At 38.8% G+C, this 21,705-nt stretch overlaps 5 protein-coding genes across 5 annotated transcripts; 1 reads left to right on the top strand and 4 right to left on the bottom strand.

The window, feature by feature from the left end:
• Window positions 1-179: 179 nt before the first annotated feature.
• Window positions 180-1,247, bottom strand: LOC134652235 (cytochrome c oxidase subunit 6B1-like). The gene is made up of 2 exons (XM_063507405.1): window positions 1,053-1,247; window positions 180-469 (listed from the first exon to the last, which is right to left on the bottom strand). Exons 1-2 carry the CDS (start codon window positions 1,115-1,117, stop codon window positions 304-306), a joined length of 231 nt encoding a protein of 76 aa, XP_063363475.1. The 5' UTR covers window positions 1,118-1,247; the 3' UTR covers window positions 180-303.
• A 2,303-nt stretch (window positions 1,248-3,550) lies between these two features.
• Window positions 3,551-6,876, bottom strand: LOC134652117 (oxysterol-binding protein-related protein 11). Its single transcript, XM_063507285.1, has 5 exons — window positions 6,674-6,876; window positions 6,248-6,409; window positions 5,286-5,383; window positions 4,032-4,110; window positions 3,551-3,658 (listed from the first exon to the last, which is right to left on the bottom strand). Exons 1-5 carry the CDS (start codon window positions 6,857-6,859, stop codon window positions 3,551-3,553), a joined length of 633 nt encoding a protein of 210 aa, XP_063363355.1. The 5' UTR covers window positions 6,860-6,876.
• A 338-nt stretch (window positions 6,877-7,214) lies between these two features.
• LOC134652339 (aprataxin and PNK-like factor) lies at window positions 7,215-12,378 on the top strand. Its single transcript, XM_063507511.1, has 8 exons — window positions 7,215-7,372; window positions 7,590-7,661; window positions 7,761-8,142; window positions 8,244-8,644; window positions 9,103-9,185; window positions 10,052-10,212; window positions 11,549-11,674; window positions 12,125-12,378. Exons 1-8 carry the CDS (start codon window positions 7,277-7,279, stop codon window positions 12,352-12,354), a joined length of 1,551 nt encoding a protein of 516 aa, XP_063363581.1. The 5' UTR covers window positions 7,215-7,276; the 3' UTR covers window positions 12,355-12,378.
• Window positions 12,379-14,785: 2,407 nt separating this feature from the next.
• LOC134652507 (cytochrome c oxidase subunit 6B2) lies at window positions 14,786-21,662 on the bottom strand. Its single transcript, XM_063507701.1, has 3 exons — window positions 21,514-21,662; window positions 16,610-16,693; window positions 14,786-14,984 (listed from the first exon to the last, which is right to left on the bottom strand). The coding sequence occupies exons 2-3, from the start codon at window positions 16,687-16,689 to the stop codon at window positions 14,816-14,818; spliced, it is 249 nt and encodes an 82-aa protein (XP_063363771.1). The 5' UTR covers window positions 16,690-16,693; window positions 21,514-21,662; the 3' UTR covers window positions 14,786-14,815.
• Window positions 19,173-21,449, bottom strand: LOC134652506 (serine/arginine-rich splicing factor 4). The gene has a single exon (XM_063507699.1). It carries the CDS (start codon window positions 21,207-21,209, stop codon window positions 19,254-19,256), a length of 1,956 nt encoding a protein of 651 aa, XP_063363769.1. The 5' UTR covers window positions 21,210-21,449; the 3' UTR covers window positions 19,173-19,253.
• Window positions 21,663-21,705: the final 43 nt, after the last annotated feature.

Raw genomic sequence — 21,705 nt, 5'->3', positions numbered from 1 at the left:
ACCGCGACCTTGGTGCGTCGCGCCCATAAGTGAGAGAAACAGATATCTCTTTCTCGGGGATAAACAGGATTTTCATATGTCACGAGATGATGATAAGGTCACGAGAATAAACAGGATTTTCATATGAATTTGTGAAAGCGAAGATAACCATGCCTTCTGGTGAATAATTTAACAGTAAGTGTAAGAAATAATTTTGAATTTAATTTCATTAATTAGTTACAAAAATTTAAATTACCGATGACAGTTTTAGCACTAGGTACACGTTAACAGACGTATACTTTTTTAAGGACGTGTAAACGCGGACTATATGCGTCCCGGGAACGCTCCCTTCTCCCGCAACTCATCGAAGTGCTCGATCCAGAAGTTGGGGCATATGGTCTCGAAGTAGCGCTTGAAGATCTTGCAGTCGTCCACGTCGCCCAGCAACCGCTTGCAGCGGTAATAGTCGCAGTAGTTCATGTAGCATGCCCTGAAATCGTAGTTTAAGATCGTATAATATGGTAGGGCTCTTGCTTAGGGTGTTATTCCACCTGTCCAATGTCATTGCGTCTCACTCTATCATTAAGCAAAATGTGGGAAGCAATACACATTGGACAAAGAAATTGGATAGGTGGAATACCACCCTTACTTTGTATTGTAAATGTAGGTATGATTTCATAAATATAAGTCACCTCTACACCGCACGCTACAATGTGCGAGAGAGGCAGAGGGCCTATCGCGAAAACCGAAATTCACAAATTTCGGGATCTTTCTCTTTTACTCCAATGAAGGTGTAATTATAGTGACAGAGAAAGATGCCCGCAATTTGCGAACTTTGATTTTCGCGGTTTTAGCACTGACCTTTCGAAAGCCCCCTCCACACTGGCGCCGCGATTCGTGCACGAGTGTGGAGGGCGTTTAAAGAGAACAAACAGGGCCTTATTGTCGTACCTACTAATAAAAGACGTTTCGTCACGATGTTTTCCTTCATCGAAGACATATTTTGTACAAGTACCTACGTAACAAAGTTCCACGAAAAGTTTTGCTACAAAATAAAACAAACAAGCACTCACTGTGTCTGATTCTGATTAGGAAACCTGGGATCAAAGCGGAGAGTTCTGAATTCTTGGTCACACATGTTAGTTTTTCAGAAATAAATGCTGTTAGATTTTTGATTGTAGGAAATTTTGTAATATATGGGATCTTAAAAGCTGGAAAATACTATTGTATAAATGACATTGCATGAACACTTGATTTCATGATTTGAAATGTTTGAAAGAACAAATGAAGTTTATTAAAACTATAGACTAAGCAATGAGGATATAAAAATATAAACTCTTTGGTAATTAGGACAAAGGTTTATTAAACATATTTAATAAAATTTGCTAATGTCATTTACGTTATTTACAAAAAAAAACAAGATCATTAAATAATGATAGGTAGGTAAAATTGGAATTTATAAACAATTAATTAAAATACAGGTATAATCTTCAAATTGAAATGTCTGAAAATGCACTTTTCACTATAATGTGTCATTTCGAGATGAAAAGCATGTGAAAAGCACATATTTGATTTTCACGTGTTTTTTGCTCCAAACCGAATCAAGTAGGTAGTATACAAGACAAGGCTGCAAATACTGCGAAGCGTAGTGTAAAATATTGCAGCCGCAATTTTGAAAGCTGATCTTAACATATGGACCATATTAATGATACCCTCTAAATCCGTGATGATACCAAATTGGATTGTTAAACATTAGCGCTTGACGAGATGCGAGTGTGGAGTCGATTTCGCAAATCTGCGACTTGACTCTACACTCGCGTTCGCAGCTTCGCGCCGCGATTCGCGTACGAGTGTGGAGGGGGGCTTTAACAAATGGCACCGTACGGTCAAAGAATTTAATTTCAGTACCATGTCGTACCTTGTCACAATGAGAATAGTAATATGGGATAAAGATAAGATAAAATATATTTATTCGTGACGATCACAAAACATGTATGAACATGTACAGACAACAACAGCAACCTTACCCTAGGACCCTGAGGATCCCGCGAGCGCGACTTTCATATTGATTGTTACTGTGACAAGGTACGAAATGGTACGGAAAGTCTATTTTTTAGTCAAATACAAACTAATAAAATTAATTTAGGTTTTACAATTTTACCTACGAACTAAGGGAATGTGATAGAACATCTGAGTAACATCTCCAAGTTTCATCTAATACAGTCAGTTACAATAAATACTAAGCCAATAATTTTCACTTTACTCAACACTCAAATCATGTTCAGAATTCTACAACTTCAATATAAATGTTCTAATTGTATTGTTTTGTTGTATGAACCTAAAACTCGCTCTGTGACGTCATCTACAACAATTACGAGAAAAATAGAATTAACAGTCTTGCTAGTAACTCGTCTCTGACACAATAATAACACTGTGTAAAGGCCTATTTACATAGTACGAGTTTCTCGTAAGTTTTGGGGCGAGAAATCTCATCACAGACATAGGAATCCTCTAGAGTTCTAGACGGAGTTTAGAGCAATCATTTCATGAAACCGATGCTGCCAAAAATACTGGGGTGCGGGGGACGAGGTGAGCGAGTCCCGTGCCGTGATTGGTCCGTTCAAAGACACGGACGTCACACAAAGACACTTTGACTCGAGAATGGAGTAAAACTACCGTATATTTGTGGCAGAGGGGGTAGCGCTACTATGCTCAGTCTAGAGGATGTCTTGTCTGTGAATCTTATAAACACCACGTACTATCTCTTAATAAAATAATAATAATAATTTAACGTGACGATACGCCTCATGTTATGGTAATTCGGGGCGAGAAACTTGTACCATATAAATGGCCTCCACTTCCAACATAAGAACGGGCTTTAACCGCGACAATCGAAATTCGTAAATTTCGAGCTATTATCCCTGTCTCTCTAATTACGCCTTAATTGGAATAAAAGAGGAAGATGCCCGAAATTTGCGAACTACCGTGTTCGCGGTAGACCCTCAGGGATCTGACTTTGCCAGTCAAAAAAAGTTGGTTTCAATTTTAGAATTGAATTTAAACTGTCATTGCTGACGCGTCCGCGACGACTCCGCGTAGGTAAATGAAACTTGGGATTTAAATATTTTAGGTAAATATACACGTCTCGCTAACGGAAGTGGCTCCTAAAACTAGTGCGATAAGGATAAGGTGAAAAATCCTGCGTTAAAACCTCAAAAATCGAGGTTTCGTACTCGACTGTTTCCTCTTCCAAAACTTAACCAATTGTAACCAAACTTGGAAATCTAAATGATTATGAAATTATCTGTGTCGGACCGTTTTGCTTTTTTGGCTAATTGATATCAGTTTTGAATACCACGCATCTCATTGCGGCATAGTCAATTAGGCCATTTTGACCATTTTTGAGGGCTCTAGCGCCTTAAAAAACAAAAATATCAAAAAAAGCAAAACGGTCCGACACAGATATTGACAATATTTATCTGTGTTGAAAAAATCATTGCTCTAGCTTCAAAACCCACGGAGGAAACAGTCGAGTACGTTTGTGTGGCGAAATGACCACTCCTGTTGGCTCTTAATGGTCGTGATCTTGCTTGAGGCTAGTGGTGGTGGCGTATTGCTGCTGCCGGTGCAGCATGCCGAGGCACTGCAGCAGGCACTGCATGCTCGCTGCTGATGTGGCCTGACGAAAAAAAAACAGTTACGCGGTCGTCACACTCACTGGCGAGTTTATCCGATAAGACGTGGGAACGAGACAGCGCTATGCACGTATAGAGTCTCGCTTGCACAGCGGAGCGCCGTCCAATGTGAAGATCACCTTACGGTTCGGCCACGACATTGAGCGACTTGCGACGGCCGCAACGATAACCATAGATTGGAGCGAGACACAGCGATCGAACCTTTTGTTCCCACTTATGGTTGTCGCTGTCGCCGTCAAAAGTCGCAAAATTTCTCCCATTTACTCCTTTCATATGTGCCAGGAACTCATATGTTTGAGGTCGTTACACATCAACAGATATTGCAAAACTTTTCTTTATTAGTGAGATATAACTAACCTTCAGTAATAATAGGTCCGGATCAGTATGCGGGAAAGGAGAGTCTGACGATTCGATACACCGCGCGAGGGACGCGTCACTGAAAAATAAAATGAAAACAATCAGATATCAAATTGGATTTTGATGTCTTTATAGAATAATCGTCACATCGTGGTTGGTTAGGTACATAATAGAGGGTATAAAAGGAACGGACGAAAAAAAGGACCCCCTCAGCGTAATGTCACGGCAAGCGCTGATTTTCGGTAGGGACCTAACGAATTTATGATGTACAGGTTCACGTACGGGGTCCATGGATTCGGGATCTAAAAACGCTTGGGGAATTGGGAAAGAGGGGGTGATGATGATGACAATGAACTGGAATAGTATAAGCTCAAAATAGTAGTTTATGCAACAGTGATATAATAAGGGTTCTTAAAATTCAAGGGTCGAAGTTACAAAACGAGACGTAGTCGAGTTTTGTAAAAAAAGACCCGAGAATTTTAAGAACCAATTATGAGCTGTTGCATACATTACTTTTTCTATGACAGCTGCAGCAAAAAAAAAAAACAAAAAAAAAACAAAAAAAAAAAAAAAAAGAGTTATTATTTAAAAAAAATTAAGTTATTATTTAAAAAAAAAAGAGTTATTATTGTAAATGAAAACATACCTCTTTCAATCAAGATGATCGGAACTTGTATCTTTAAAAAAAATAAAGCAGTTGTATTATACTCATAAGATGACTGCTAGCAGTCATCTTATGAGCCTATAGACAAATCATTCAAATGACATTGCTTTAGATATCACTGTCAGTCATTTAATTGACACATTTAAGTGCTGGAGTAGAAAAATTTTTTTATGTAACTTTCCTGTAGAGTAGACATTCAAAAATTAACAGTTATTAAGATGTTAAAACCTTCTACTTATTTTAATGTGTATGATGAACGTTTTACAATAACATATCCAAATCACTAATGTTTTTAATGTCCACAGAAAAGACGCAGGTTTTCCGAACGTTTTTGATCCATTTGTGTAAGTAAACTTACTAGTTTACTTACACAAATGGGTCAAAAACGTTCTATTTTACTAATCAGTAAACCTAAAGGCCTGTGCACACCGGCTGCGTGTGTGTGACGTGCACTGTTGGATGTTAGAGCCGCACACGCACACGTCACGCAAGCGATGTGCCATCTCTCATAGGGGTCTGTATACTACAACGCCGCACGCGCACGTGCACGTCACGCACACGCAGCCGGTGTGCACAGGCCTTAAAGATACCTTAGTTCAGTTTGTTGTAGTTGTTGTCTCGCGGACGCCATAGCGCCGTGCACGGCGAGTTGCTCGCGCGGCTGCAGCGGCGGGTTCGCGCCCATCGCCTTAAAACAAAGAGTATATTCTCTTCTGTCAATGAAGGTCCTACAAATGTTATAACTTAATTAGTACTAGTGATTGGTAATAAGTTAATGGCAGAATCATGAAAGATCGAATTTAAACTGTTGTGAGACATGCTAACATTGAATAATTTTACGGTTTAGACTCACTTGTTTTAAGTCACTCGCGCGACATGTTTCGGAAGACCTCCCCCAACTGGTTTTCTAGGCGCGCGCGCAGCGTGCGACGCGGCGTGCCGCAGTACGCGCGGCCGTCGTGAACGCTGCTCGCACTGTTAGTGCTTGAGAAAGGAGACCTAGGCTCTCCGAAACATGTCGCGCGAGTGACTTAAAACAAGTGAGTCTAAACCGTAAAATTATTCAAAATCATGAAAGATGGTTAAATAAGGGATTTGGGGTCATATGATAGATTTTATCTTTAATTAATAATTTTAGCTAAAGTTTGTTGTACCAATTCTTATAATGTAACTTTGTAACATGAAAATATAATGAAATTAGAAACCACTAGGTACTCATTGCACAAAGCAAAAACCTTAATTTTTAAAATAAAAGCTATAATATATGTATAAGTATGTTAGACTATTTAAAATAATGACCCAAAACAAAGGTCATAAGAACCAATTGAAAGGCAGTGTCTATGAAAATTCAATCAGAATTATTCATCCTTATCTTACCCATGTGTTATTATGAGAGCCAAAAAATTACCTTAAAGTTATAAAACTTAAAGCTGTTCCTAAGTAGGTATAAACATAATTCAAAATTGTATTTAAGGATACATAGGGAACTATTGGATCAGTTCTCCAAGCATCCTAAAATAATTATTATAGATCCGTATTACTGCTGACATACCTTGGTATGTATCTCTGCAATAGCCCGCAGTCCGTCCACCCACTCTTGTCTCGCCCTCGCATCGGTGGCACGCAATTTGAGCATATCTCCTGATGCACAGTTCAGAGTGAATGTGCGTGAGTCTTCATCACTCGGACACACCACAGCCGCCGCCAAATGTGCCTGTAGATTACAAACAGATTTTTTAAAGTTTTAATGGTCAAGCTGGGCAATAAGTGGGATAGCTGTAGTCTAGTCTATAATATTGATTTTTATAAATTATTTAGTTTAAACCTGAACTAATTAATTCAAATTTTATTCCATTAAAAATGCATAAGTAACTTTATAAATCAAAATACATCATAGTTATGAAACTACCTAATTATGAATGTGTCTGTAAACCTCTAGAAACTCTAGGAAGCTATATGATTTCTATGAAAGTGATACCTCTCCTCTAGCAGGCTGTCCAGGCTGCACGGTGTCTCCGGGCCCATCGAACAAATAGTACGACAGCACGCCCGTCTCGGGGTCCACAGCGAACCAGCGCTGCTGCCAGCCCTTCACCACGTTCGTGTACTTGTACAGCTGCCCCGACAGCGGCCGGTGAGACCCCAGCCCGCCGCTCTTCATCATTTTATTGACTATGAACTACGATACTCAAAAAATATTTACATCGACTTTGCTGCTGTGTGTAGTGTGTACGACCAACGATTTGACAGGATTTTGCGTTTAGATTTCAGATGTAGCAAAACAATTTTCTAATTTAATAATAAAATATATACATCTTATTAAACGATATGCTGCTTAATCGTGTTTTATTGTTTTAATAATTAACTACTACAAGGTTACCAATTAATTTAAGATAAAACCTTCAGTATTTCCTGTACCCATAATTTTATAACTAAACGTTTTTTGACAGCTGTCGTCAAGACTAGTTCGTTACAAAAGAGTATTGTTTTCGTTTCGGGTTTTCTCATCCCAGTTTCAAGGTTACTTCCTTAGAATTGGAATTACTTAATTATCGTAGTGTATGGTATTTGTGAAAAGACAATGGTGTTTAAATTAGTACGCATTGATGCGGAAGAGCCGAATAAAATTCAGCTACCGCTAGGAACACATTTAATAGGAAGAGGAAAATTTCTCGATGTAAGTTATTTGTATAAATACTACATCTTTTATTTATGCGGTCGTTACTTCCTTTTCACAATAAAATTACTAATAATTAAAGTATATATTTTGGTAAACACCTAAATTAAAAATAAACTTGCAGAAACAAGTTTACGTGATAAACGGATGACGCATCAGTCATTGTCGATATTACATACTACATACCGGTTTATAGGATTACTTTTATCTTTTTCAGTGCGAAGATAAGCGAATATCGAGAAACCATGGTCATCTAATCATAACAGGGACCAGTGTAGTCGTAGAGGCGGTAAGTTCATTAAACATTCTTGCAGATTATTGATGTAGAAGACAAACACAAAAAATAAAAAAAAACATGAAACATAATTTTATCACTATAAATTTTCAGCTGCACCAAAACCCCTGTTTCTTCACAAAAAAGGGTTCAGAAGAAAAGCAAGTGTTAAAAAAGTCCTGTAAAGAAATACTTGAGAATGGTGACAAATTTGGGCTCTTGCCAGGCTCCTACTGGTATGAGGTGTTGCACTGCACCACGGAAACTGACAGTCAAGCGACTGATGTGTCAAACACAGAAGAACTTGACCCGGGTGAAGATAAAACTGATCAGGATAGGCAGATAGATCAAACATTAAATACAGAAAACGTTAATTCAAAGTCAAATGTTAACATGGAAATAAAGAATGAGGAAAATAATGAGGATTCTGTATTGAATTTTGATTTAAACGAAACAGTAGGAAATGCTGGAAGACCTGAATCACCATCATTACTAGGTAAGTGGAACTACTATCCAAATTTACCTTCAACATGACCTTTTAAAAACTGCAGGCTAAATCTTACAACCAGCCGCTTTATAATAGACAATTATTTTCAGACCAACAAAATGAACAAAATTCACCTCAGCAACAAGTAGAGCCTTCAAGTCCAACCACCACAGAGCAAACAGACCCACCTGAACCCACAGTTCCCACAGACCCACTGGAACCTACAGCTCCCAAAGACCAGCCAGTACCCACAGCTCCCTCAGACTCACCTGAACCTACAACTCCCACAGACCAGCCAGAACCCACAGCGCCGACTGACCCACCTGAATTACCAGAAGTTAAAACGGAAGAGGAATCAACAGTATCACCACCTAAAAGAAGTCACAGTCCAGAAGGGGATGATGGTATTAAGAGGATAAAGACGGAGCCGGCAGACGTTAAAGAAGAGGTGTTGGTGAAGCAGGAGCCTGATGCTGGTGATGGGGCGGGACCCAGCAGTGGTGGTCAAGCTGTAAGTCTATGGTCATATTGTTCTTTGCGGATCTTGGCCTATGTTTACATAGAGTTGGCTCTTGTTACTAGCTTTTTGTCAGTTTGATCTATTTTGGCTTTAGTCTCTATAAAGTTAAGAGTTAAGGGGATAAAGATGGTGCCGGCTGGGGTTAAAGAGGAGTTGTCGGTCAAGTAGGAGCCTGATTTTAGTGATGGGATGCGGGACTTAAGGACATTGGTCAAGCTGTAAGTGTACACTTCTCTCTCTAGCCAAGCCTAGTCGCGCATTAGGAGCACTATTAACTCCTTTAAATTCTTTATAAAATTAAAGATATCAATTAATCAAATGAGACTAGACACTGCAATCACTAAGGAAGAAAAGGAATGGTATACTTACAGATGGTTGAGTGTAGATCTCTCTTTGAGTACCACTTGTTTAATATTATCTTTTAATTTTTCTTATGTTACGTATTTTAGAGCGCATCTGACGCCAACGGAAAGGCGCCACCGAGTCCGGCGCCACCGCGGGAACGCTGCATGTATGGGGCTGATTGCTATAGGTACTTATTTGAGTAATTTTGTACTTTTCGATTCATACATTTTATTACATTTTGGTAACCATTACTAATCATTGGTCTGAAATCCAGTCATCAATCATATCATCATCATTTTATAGGATTATTATTTTAATGCTTTGATTAATGGTCGTTTAGATTGCAATCCAACTACTATGAAATTACAGTAGCGACCAAAAGTATTTTGACAGTGATAATAACTTTGGTATTGTATGAAACATGCTGGTTTTTCAAACTAATATTTGAAACCGTATGGCTTAAAAGCTCCTCGAAACACGTAAAAAACTTTGTTTCATCAAATACATATAAAGTTGGCAACAAAAAATGTCAGTTTACTGGTTCAAAAATATTTTGACACGGTCTTCTTCACAACTTGACGGAAATATATCATTTTACTATTATTATTATTATTTCGTTTTAGACAGGCAGCTGATGCTGGTGCGTCTAAATCATAGTTCACTTAGCACGATTTCACTGTTTTGATAGTTTGTCGAGTCTATTTTTAAATTGATTCACACTTGTAGAGTTCACAACTTCAGAGGGTAATTTGTTCCAAGCATTTACTATACGATTTGCAATAAAGTTTTTCCCGATATTTGTTTTATGCTTTGTTGTTACTAGTTTAAGGTAGTGTCCTCTTGTGCGCGTGTTTGGGTTTCGAGTGAACAGGTCGCTTAGCTCTGGACAGTCGTAATATCCATGCATAATTTTGAACGTCTCGATCAAGTCGCCACGTTCCCGCCTTTTTTGCAGTGTTGTCAGGCCCAGCTTGACTAATCTTTCCTCGTACGAAAGTGACTTTAGACAAAGTGACTTTTGATCCCTTGTAACACAAACTACTATTGTAACAGACGGAACCCGGTCCACAAGGCGCAGTTCGCGCACCCCCGGGACTCGGACTGGGGCTCGGGCGCGCAGGCGCCGTGCCCGTACGGCGCGGCGTGCCGCAAGCGCGACCCGCGCCACTGGCGCCTGCACTCGCACCCGCCGCACGCGCGCATGCCACACCCAGGTATACTTGGTCAACCAGATCTTGACAGTAGAAAAAGGCGGCAAATTTGAAAAATGTAGGCGCGAAGGGATATCGTCCCATAGAAAATTTGAATTTCGCGCCTTTTTTTACTGACAAGATTTGGTTGACCAGCTATATCTCATTATTATTGAGGGGGCCCTTGCTACACATGGGGTCACTTGCTACACACCTGAATCAATAGGCATGGCAAAAGATATTAGGTACTTACGATACACGTGCAAATACATAGGTAATTTCCTATTTTTCGCACTTGTATCGTTAGTAACTAATATTTTTTGCCATACCTATTGAATCCTTTTCAAATTAAGTTCGTTCGTTTTTTCTTTAATACCTATACCTAGGGAATTAATCTTTCTAAACAGATCAGCGTTTTAAAAACACGTGTAAGAATTTACGAACCCAAAGAACGGTGTGCCTTTTTACGACCTGTATATTTTTCTGTTTCCACTTAGTGTGTAATCGAATACGAGTTTAATCGAATAGACCATATTTATAAAAGTTTTTACTTTATCATGGGGCGTCCATTTTACCGTCACGGTATACAAGATACTTAAATGTACGAGACAGTACTAATGCAGTACTTACGTACGTGAATATCTAAATTTAGTTATCTGCCTCTTTATCGCTCGAATATGCAAGAGTGATAGTGAGGCAGATAACGAAATTTCGATTTTCGTGTTTCGCGGTAGGCCCTCGCGTAGGCCGCGGTAGGCGCGGTCCGCAGGGTTTTGCGTAATATCCCCTATTGTAAAGCGCCTGTTTTATCGTAAATGTAAAATGCGCCAATGCAGTGGATATTCACATTGTTCACCGAAAATAATAAAATCACCTAATAGTGTAAGTAATACAGTAAATATCTAACTTGCTCATCCGAGGGGTGGGCGGCCAAAACCGATAAGTCGAAATATTTTCTCATTCAAATTAGAACTATATGTGACGTGCGTGACGTACTATAGCCTCCTATTGCCCAAGGTCCTACCTAAAGTACTTCTTCAGTTCGAAGAAATTTAAATCATATATTATTCACAGAACAGTCGCTTTTGCTTTGTTTCGTTCAATTTTCAAACAACGCAAAATCAACTCTATTTCCTACACTATAGGTTCAAAACCTGTCCGCCCTTGGAATACCCAACTGGCGCGAAGTGGCACAGAATAGGGTAGAGTGGCACTCTCTTGTGTCAGAGGCCAAGATCCTCTTTGGGTCTCTGAGCCAGTGATGTATGTATGTATGTATGTAGGTTCAAATTTAAGTGGCAAATTTTAGATTTTATTTCCCTATAGGGATAGGCCTAACCGTGCCCTATGTTCCCAGCAGGTGCGCAGGTCGTGGAAAGGCACGGGAACGTGTTCTACATCAACGCTCACGCGGTCAACTTTTACGACGATCACTTCCAAGTTGAAGACGATGACGGGGACAGCGTCGACTTCGATTATGAGTTCTAATGCGTCGTATTAAGGTTCTAGATACCATGACAGATGCAGCAATAAGAAAGTTGGGCCGAGTATATTGCATAAGTCTGTCTCACTCTAACTATAAGAACTGAACTGCAGTAATGTTGTAGGTCTTCTTGCATTGATGAAGCAAAATGACGAAGGCTTCATAAAATCCAAAAAATATTTAATCATTAGCCTACGTCGTATAGGTACAGTCCTTGAAGAAAGTGACTAACATTATGTAAATATCCATATATACAATAAGATTCATAAGCTCGAAATTATGTTGTTCAGACAAACGATCCTATGTGTAACGTTAATAAGTAAAACACGAGCTTTTTCCGAAAGACTCTGAAAACACTTTAAATTCGAGTACCACTTCTAGCTCAGCATGGGTACTCAATGAATGAAGGATTATTTGATTTAACTGTGATGATTACAAAGAGATTATGTTTAGGTCAAAGGCCGAAAGCGAAAAAGCGCCAGCGGCCATCCCAATCAGGGTCTGACTCTGACCCTGGATCTGGAAGCCCTGGGTCCCCACAGAACCTGATTCTAACTAAAAGGGCCCGGAAGCCTCTGCCCAAGATGGACCCCCAGGATTCGGAGGATGAAGACCCGTTCGCGAGCGATGGTAGCGATGATTGGGTACCGCCGTCTGATTACACTGAGACGCAGGATTATTAATGATTGTTATTAAATGCTGTGACGTTTGAATTTTGTTGTATCATTTACCATTAGTAGTAGTAGTAGTAAAATACTTTATTGTAGGGGAAACTGGGGAGGGTTGATCACCCCTTTTGTTTTTAGCATACATTTTCTTAACTATTTGTAGTATTGAAAAACTTTATAGACCATACGATTCAGAATTTATCTCTTCATTAATAGTTTGAATTAGAACAGATTTGTGCAATAAATTAGACCATTATTTAATGAAAACCCATACTGTTGACTTTTACCATGTGTCCCCTATGTAAGGGAGACTTGTTTACGCCTGGTCGGGAGCCTTGATCCTAGGGGGATCAAGTGACCCTCGTTCTTGGGACACATGGTAAACAGATTTTTACCATGTCTCCCCATACCAGATTCTCATTGATTATATAACTAGGATCGCTATTAGCAATGCATCTATAATTTGTAAAATACGCAGCAAACATATTTAAATTGCATCTTCCATGCTTTGAAGGTGTATTTCCGGTAATCAGATGTCTAAGCCGAAGGGATCAAGTCTTCCAGATTTGGGGACACTTGGTAAAAAGATTTTAAGCGGCAATGTCATATTTCGAGGGTAGTATCTACATTAATTTATTCACTTTATCTACAGAAAATTAATATATGAAGATATCTAACACATATTAATCCATAATCTTATACTTTTAAAAAACAATGTAATCGTATTATCCATAAAACAACATAAAATAGGGAATCAATTTTTGAACAAAAAAAAAAGTTAAAAAAAAACAAAAATCTAAGTTATTAACATAACATTTCTTGTAACAAGCTCAATTTTTTAAAGTTATTATGAAGGTATTTTTTAGCGTCAGATACCTACAGCAATTTTAAATTTTTTACCTATCTCTGGTCGTTATTGTTTACTATAATAAATAATTTTAGAAATTTACTGCTCACGTTTCGAGGACGGTGTTTGAGCTGCATAATCCTAAAATCCTTTCTATGGACCGTCGGTTCTATAGTACATAAGGTCGGAAAGCCATTGAAATAGCATTTCATCCATAAAAACAAATATCGCCGGTTGAAAACCAAATATCGTTATAAGTGTTGTTTGTCGACCGAGTAACATCCCCTGTGTGTAAAACGTTTAACTTGATAAACAAGACCAAGTGCGGGTAGTTCGTAAAATGTTGATGTCAACTTTAGTTAGTCTTTTCAAAGGCCACGGGGATAATTCCGTTTTCGGAGTTCGGAGTCGGTTGTATAATTAAAAACTGAATTATACGCCATTAAATCCCGTTTTAATAAACAATAATCAGTCAAAACCCTTGAAAGTTTAAATCAGTGTTTCTCTGGTCGTACTTTTGCGGCATGATTTACTAAAGAAAAGAAAATATTTATGATAGCTCTATGAATCATTTTGTAAGTAAATTTATTACAATGTATATACTTAATCGCTTTGGGGGTGACATGATCCCGGAATCATATCTCCCCTGAAGAAAAAGACAAAGTCTCCCCATACATAGTAAGATTATAAAACGTGCCGTACTCGAAACGTGTGTTCGCGTATATCAATGTAATCCAAGTTAATCATCACTTCAATAAACTACAAATAAAATAAGCACACTCACTAACATCATTTCCATCTCATATTATAAAATAAATCCAGTTAAAGCTTACCGAAAGTTTAATATAGTACGCAGAAAATCTTTCACCGTCCGCCATTTTTGAACCACTGACTTTTCCGATACAGTGCCATGACAGAACGTGAAGTTAGGAACGAATGAATGAGTGTTACCAGTGCAAAAAAAATTATCTCGTTTGGTTTGATTAAAAATGAAGTTTACCAAGTGTCCCCTAGGGACCGACCCTCCCCACCCTCACCTACAAAAAGAAACATAAAACATGAAAGAACACACATCATTAGTACAAAGGTAACTTATCCCTTTCAGGGATCTCTTCCCTGTTAACCCTTGAGCAATTGAGGGAGAATTGGAGAACGGTAGACATAAAAGCTGTACTAATCGGCATAAAGATAAAAGATTTAATATCCTATAAGATAGGATAGGATTAGATATCTATAATGTGAAGTGAGTGCCACTGCAGTGGTTTTTTACAAGGGTTGATAACTTGGTGTATTCCCATTTGTCCCCGCCGCGTACCGCCATACATGAGGCAGGGGCAAATGGGAATGATTCATATGAATGCACCTATGATGTACCCGGCCGGGACAATGGAAATACACCGAAAATATTACGCGTGATGTCGTCCGAAAGTTAGATTAGGGGATTTTTAACGGAAGAAAAACGCTAGTTAGATTTAACTCATTTAATTTCCTAAATCACTTTGACCTAAGTCGTAACATAAATTAACACAGAATGTTCCAGACCACGGATCATTTTATTGCGCAATACCGCCCATGTCATTAAATATTGACAATATTGTACAATAATTAGATCTGTATACAATGGTTAGTTTAGATCCTGCCAGGGAATGTGCCCTCGCTGCGCTGGGAGTCCCACTTCTCAACCCAATCGATGGGGCACAGGGAGGTGAAGCAGCGTTTGAAGTACTGGCAGGGCTCGTACTTCTCGCCTCGGACCTTCTGGCAGCGGTAAAAGTCCAGGTAGCTCTGGTAGCAGTATCTGTGAAGGTTGGGAGTTGTGATAAAATAGGCTGGGTGAAATTGAACCTTATGGTACTGTTGTAAAGTCTATTTTTCTTGTCATTTTGTAGGTATTAATTTGATGAATTTTTAGTCAAATAAGAGATAAAGCATAACCACGCATAACGATTAAATAAAACTAACACCATGATACCATGACCAATAAATTGACCATTGCAGCCTCGCTATCAAGCAATTGATACCAAGGCCATTTTACGTTCTTGGTGCATTCTTCACGTTTAAAGATAAAGATAAAAATAACTTTATTCAAGTAGGATCCATTGGATCGCTTTTGCATCGTCAATGTCTAAATAAGAATTAATACATTACAATTTGGAAAATTAATACATTACTACTTTACTACTTAATACTGAACTAAAAAAAAGATAATAATAATAAAATAAAAATTAAATTAGAACATGCAAAAGTGCGATTACCTAATGGTAGTTATGTCATTGTATATTTACAATAATTTTTAATTTCATGCATCATCAAAATATATACAAATTATAAATAATAAGACTTGAAATTCTTGAAAGCCGTAACAGCTTATCTTATTTCCTCCCTTTCTCACAAATATGGTCGTTAGAAAAGAACTTGGAGGATACAACTAAACGGAGTAGCCATTAACAGGCTTTCCCCCTCTGTCGAAGATAGCCGGCCAACGGTCATACACAATGTATGGACTGACGTTTATCTGACATGGCTATTTTTACGTTACGCATACATTTGACGTTCCCCTCCCCCGCAAAAATCGGCAGACTGTTTTGTACAGAAAATTACAGACATGGCGTCTCCGTTTGATTATATCCTCCAAGGAAAAGAACGGTTTACGAGCCTTTATAAAACTTCGAGCCAGAATAATAGGTAGGTCCTACTTTATTTTCAGACTTCATAAAAACAGGGCAGTAGCAGTAGTAGGTGTTGCGAAAACCGATTAGGGCCACCCCACATCTGGCGTCTTGGCGACGAGACGCCGACGCTCGAAAGACGCTAGATGTGGGGTGGCCCTTACTTAAACCTCGTTTGGCTCATTTTTCGAAACGGTCAATGCCTTTAGTTTTAGACTAGTTTACACAACAAAGAGGTGCCTATTGTTCATTATGCGCGAAACTCTTAACATGGAACCATGGAAGACGCCGCACCATGGGAAAACTTGTTCAATATTTTGTATTAAGAGGTGTAAAATCTATGACAAATACGTGGTTCGAAATTGAAACAGATGGTGCTGTATGACAATTTAGTTATCTACCGCAAAATATACAGCGCCATCTTCTTCAGCTGTCTAGCTCTAGCACGATTTTTCTTTAACTTTACACATACCTACAATAATTGAATCTTTAGTATGACCAGTCTTTTTGTCATTGAGGATTATATTTACCCAGTAAGTAGGTACTTACTTATACAGAGATCCCTAGATTTCTCTCCAGGCTCCCACCATCAGATCCTGACATGATGACAATGGAACTAACTGCAATTCCTAAGTCCCAGGCATTTTTGCACTTTTGAATTAAGCACCTTTTTTTATTCCATTATAGTTCAAAATTCGATTTGAAATTGACCTTTTAAAAGGACATCGGGACATAGGAGGATATGAATACTCACTTAGTCTGGTTCTGGTTAGGGAACCGCGGGTCGAAGGGCGCGGTTTTGATCTGGTCGGGCGATTTGATCATCTCGGGCATTTTGCTGCAAAGAAACCACAAATATCTTCACAATCCTTTATTAAAGTCATGTTTAACAGTATAAAATAACTAGCTATAGAGATAAACATGGTACATAAAATAACGCAAATACACTGCTGATGTTGAATAAAATAGTTATTTTCGATACAAGTGCGAAAAAGAGGAAATTCGAAACGAGTGGCGATAAATTAAAACACGACCGAAGGGAGTGTTTTAAATCGACACGAGTTGCGAATTACCTATTCGCACGTGTATCGAACAACGTTTTACAGTACATAATGGCACTTTAAAGTTTCGACATATGCACGAAAAGTGCTACTTTACGCACTAGTGCGGAAAAGTAGCCCCATATGTACTGTAAAAATCTTAACGCTATTCTTAGACAAGGCTACGGTTGTCGGTTATTCTGAATAATGGGATGGTTAAGGTCAGCCAGGGCAATTGCAAATATGGGGCAAACGCAACTACTTACTCTAAAGTCTCTAAAAATACAAAAAGTGAGTCTAGAACTAAGTAGAGCCATTTATGCTTATACATTTTCTTAACTGGCAAAAATGTGCTATATAAAAAATGGCTTTAGTTGCATTTGCCCCATAGTGTAATTGCACGAATAAAAACTGTGGTGAGGTGTAATGGTGCGATTAAACAAGACTACAGTATTCTGCCATAGGTAAGTCTACACCGAAATGTCAACAGGAAATTCAATTAACTGTAGGTAGATATTAGTAACCAGTGTAACCACTTCTGGGTCACCTTTTTAATAATCCAAATCGGTCGCTCTCACAGCTAAAAAATATTTATGTATAGAAACAGAAAAATTAATATTTATATCAATAAACATGATCGTATACTTTCACCCCATTCCAAAGACCGTGTAGTAGGTATACGAGTATTTTGTTTATGATATTACTATCATACAGCAGAAACTGAAACTGTATCACTAACTGTAGTTAGAATTATCACATGAGGATTTAACTAGCCGAGACTTATATGAAGACTTTAAACATAAATTCTGATTTATTTTTACATTTTTTATTCGTGCCAACAGTTCTGAGAATAGCATTCAGTTAGAGGAGCCGTTATGATTAACTTAAAACACGTAAATAAATTTCAAATTCGTTACAAAAAAACATTTTTCATAACAATAAAAAAACAGTAGCATTAGAATCATTCGAGAGGAAAAATATTTTAACCTTCTTACAGCCAAAATTTATCTTAAAACAAAGTCAAACTCACGCCAGCATCTTTACTAGAAGTCGTATGATTCTAACTTGAAAAGATGGTTTATTGATTGACAGTCAGTTATTTTGGGCTTGCTGCCTCACGACTTTAGGCATTCTTGGCGTTGAAAGGGTTAAACTACATATTTGTCACATAACTTATTTTTGTTCTCACTTAATTTCTTTTATATTCGTTCTCCAGCTTAGCCTAATCATGAAACCTATATACGCTAAGGTTTTATAAACATACACACTCATGTTTTTACATAATATTTTCGTTATTAGTACACAGCAACATACAATACCTACTTATAGATGAACAAATTCGTGCTTCCGTGGGTTACAGGTACAAGATAAGTTGAAGTAAAATGACTTCCTTTGCGGAAAATGTATTTGACTCGTACATTGAGTTTAATAGTTATTGCTATATGTATTTTTAGAGCAAGACAATACTGTAATATTTAGTGTAATAAGTAATAAATTAATCATTTCTTAAAGTTTGTACCATTAAAGTTAACTATTTAATTTGAATAAATTTAAAGTTAACTATAAAAATGTTGTTAATATTTTTTATTTTTTAGTACACTTACCTGATATCTATTAAATAATATATGATCTATCATATTAAAACAATTAAAAAAAGACATAATTTGTTTTAAATTATTTTTTGTCGTATTAGAATTGTTTTACTAATTTACTACTTTCTTATTAGAATCCAGTATGTATTAAGAACAATAAAGCAACACATTCAAATCTGATACAATGGTACAAACTTAAAAAAATTGTATACTTTATACTCGCGAAATGCCAGTTTCACCTTACGTGTGGTTGATATTGTTTGAAATTTACTAATTAATCCACCTTACTTTGTAGACAAACAGATGCAAACTGTAATGAAATAGTTATTTACAGTACATATGGGGCTACTTTTAATACGAAAATAACTATTTCGATACAAGTGCGAAAAAGAGGAAATTCGGAACGAGTGGCGATAAATTAAAACACGACCGATAAATTAAAACACGACCGAAGGGAGTGTTTTAAATCGACACGAGTTGCGAATTACCTATTCGCACGTGTATCGAACAACGTTTTACAGTACATATGGCACTTTAAAGTTTCGACATACGCACGAAAAGTGCTATTTTACGCACTAGTGCGGAAAAGTAGCCCCATATGTACTGTAATATATATGTTCATCTCAATCAATTTCAACCATACGAGATTTTGCACTAGTCCCCAGAAAGCGAGTATCATTCAAAGTACTTTAACATAAACTAATTTTATTAAGGAAATACTAAAGTATACTAGACAGACAACATTACATTTATTTTAGCAGCTACATTATTTGACCAAAGGTCGCGTCTTGCGTTCCTCCTCACACGAGGTTTCTCTGTATTTCTTAACCTCCTGCATGTAGAGGGACCAAGCGTCCTTAGGAGCGTTATCGGCAAGTTGTTCTTCTATAGCCTTTGCTTTTTTTACTAGACCAGTCTTAAGCACGCGCCCGCCGCGCCTCTTCCCAATGAACGGTAAAACCGGTTTTTTAATTTCCGGTTTCTTCTCCTCAACTTTCTTAGTTTCCTCTTGCATCTTCTTGAACATTTCCAAAAAGCTGCCATCGTTTTTAATTGGTATCGGGCCCGGCTTGGATTTAGAAGACGATGGTTGCTGAAGGTCAGCCGGGCAAGCCGGTAAAAGTTCAGCAAAGTTTGGCCCTTCAACCTCTGGCGGAACACCATATTCTATATCATCAACCTGTGCTGGTTCTATAGCCCCTGGTGGAGGTTTAACCTCTTTAGGCGGAGATTCTGGATTTTCCTTCCTTTTTTCTTCTTGCCTACTACGATGAAGCTTCCAGAACCGCTTACGGTCGGCAACAGTGAATTGCCCTCGACGTTCTTCACTCGGTGTTCCGCTATGGCTTCGGCTAGAGCGTGAGCTCTTAGAGCGCGATCGCGACTTTGACGATCGACTCCTACTGCGTCTTCCTCTGGATTTAGAGCGGCTCCGGGAGTGACTGCTCTTGCTTACGGAGCGCCGTTTAGACCGGATGCTCTTGCTTACAGATCGTCGTTTAGGGCGGCTGCTCTTGCTTACAGATCGCCGTTTGGAGCGACTCTTCGTCCGGGACCTATGCTCGGACCTGCGCCGTTTCGATCTCGACCTAGACCTTGATTGCGACGACCTAGAAGACGATCTCGAGCGGCGATTGCGTTTGTTTTTAGGCTTCGGAGTCGGCGACCGAGAACCCGACCCGGAGCTGGAAGAGGACCGGCTTCTAGCATAACTTTTAGGAGGTGTTAGAGAACTCTCTCTATTTTTCCGGACTGGTGTAGTCGGGCGCTTTTTCTTAGGTGGTGTTGTTGATCGCTCCTTTTTGATAGCTTGATAGCTCCTAGGTGGAGTTATTGATGACTGCTTTTGCCTTGGCGGAGGGGTCTTAGGTTCCTCTTTTATTTTTTTTGGAGGAGTTATAACATCCCTTGATTTCTTGGCTTTGTCCTTACTGAGAAGCAATTTGCTTTTTCCTTTGACGTCCTTTTCCTTATCATGCCTTAACCTAGGAGACTTACTGGAAGAATGATCCTTACTTGCAGAGCGTTTAGACATAGATCTATTTCTAGAATGTGATGAAGATTTCTTCAGAGGCGGAGTGTAAGAATGTTCTCGAGTTTTACTTTTTCTAGCTACTCGTTTTTTATATGAGTTATTTGACCCAGATGAGTCAGAAGAGGTCCTCCTGCCCTTTACTATCTTCCGAGACAATCTAGACGAGGACCTAGAACTGGAGCGGTCACTGGAAGAATACTTTCCTCTCTTAAGTCGATTTGACTTACTATGAGACCTTGTCTTCCGGCCCTCATCATAGCTATCTCTTTTTCTTGAATATGCTCTTTCTTTCTTTACAAAAGGACTAACACTTCTAGAGTATGATCTACGTCTTCTTACTACAGTAATTTCTGCAGGAGGAGACCTTGGCCGGGTAGACGACCTGGGCGCATTGTTATGACCATCCCGGGAGGAGTATGCATCTCTCGACTCAGGATATTTCTGATAGTAGTTCTCAGGCGGGCGCTGGTAGTAATTAGCGTCGTAATTGTAGTTGTAGTTGGAAGCGCCGTAGTTCTGATAGTCATAGGAGGGAGGAGGTCCATACTGACTGTAGCTGACGCCCGTCCAGGGGTCCGTGGTGGGCATGACGGGCGGAGGCGGCGGGGCGGCGCCCCCTGCGTAGGGCGGCACATACTCCGCCTCGGCGCCAGGCGGCCCGCCGTCCCATGGGCCGCGATATGACATACTTTAATAAGCCTCTTCGCATAACCTGGAGCAGTTTGTAGGTATGCACACACCTACAAACAGAATAACTTTTCGGTGTAGACAACAACTCTAAATGACCCGAATCCGAGACGCCTTCAAATGTACGTAGACTAGCTCTTGACATACATGATACGATAGGTGTTAAAGTTATGACGAGGAATAACATAAATTACGTAATCCGTAGCCTTTTATGCGAAAAATAATCAGACAGTGCATGCGTTATAAGTAAAGCGTATGATATGGACTTAAAATATATAAGAAATACCTTTCTGTCCATGCTCACCTTGTTTTAATTTGCTTTTATGTCCAATTTATATCGTGGAAAAATGGCAGCGTACACTCGCCTCAAATGCCCATAAACATTATAGATCGAATCATAGACAAGAAAGTCAATGCAAGACACCATAGTAAAAAACCTTTTCCTTTTTTCACAACTTTACGGTTTCTATCGATACATAACATCTCTAGAACTATA

This window comes from Cydia amplana, chromosome 11 (assembly GCF_948474715.1).
Source record: "Cydia amplana chromosome 11, ilCydAmpl1.1, whole genome shotgun sequence".
Lineage (NCBI taxonomy): Eukaryota > Metazoa > Arthropoda > Insecta > Lepidoptera > Tortricidae > Cydia > Cydia amplana.
This window is presented reverse-complemented; position numbering and strand designations above follow the sequence as displayed.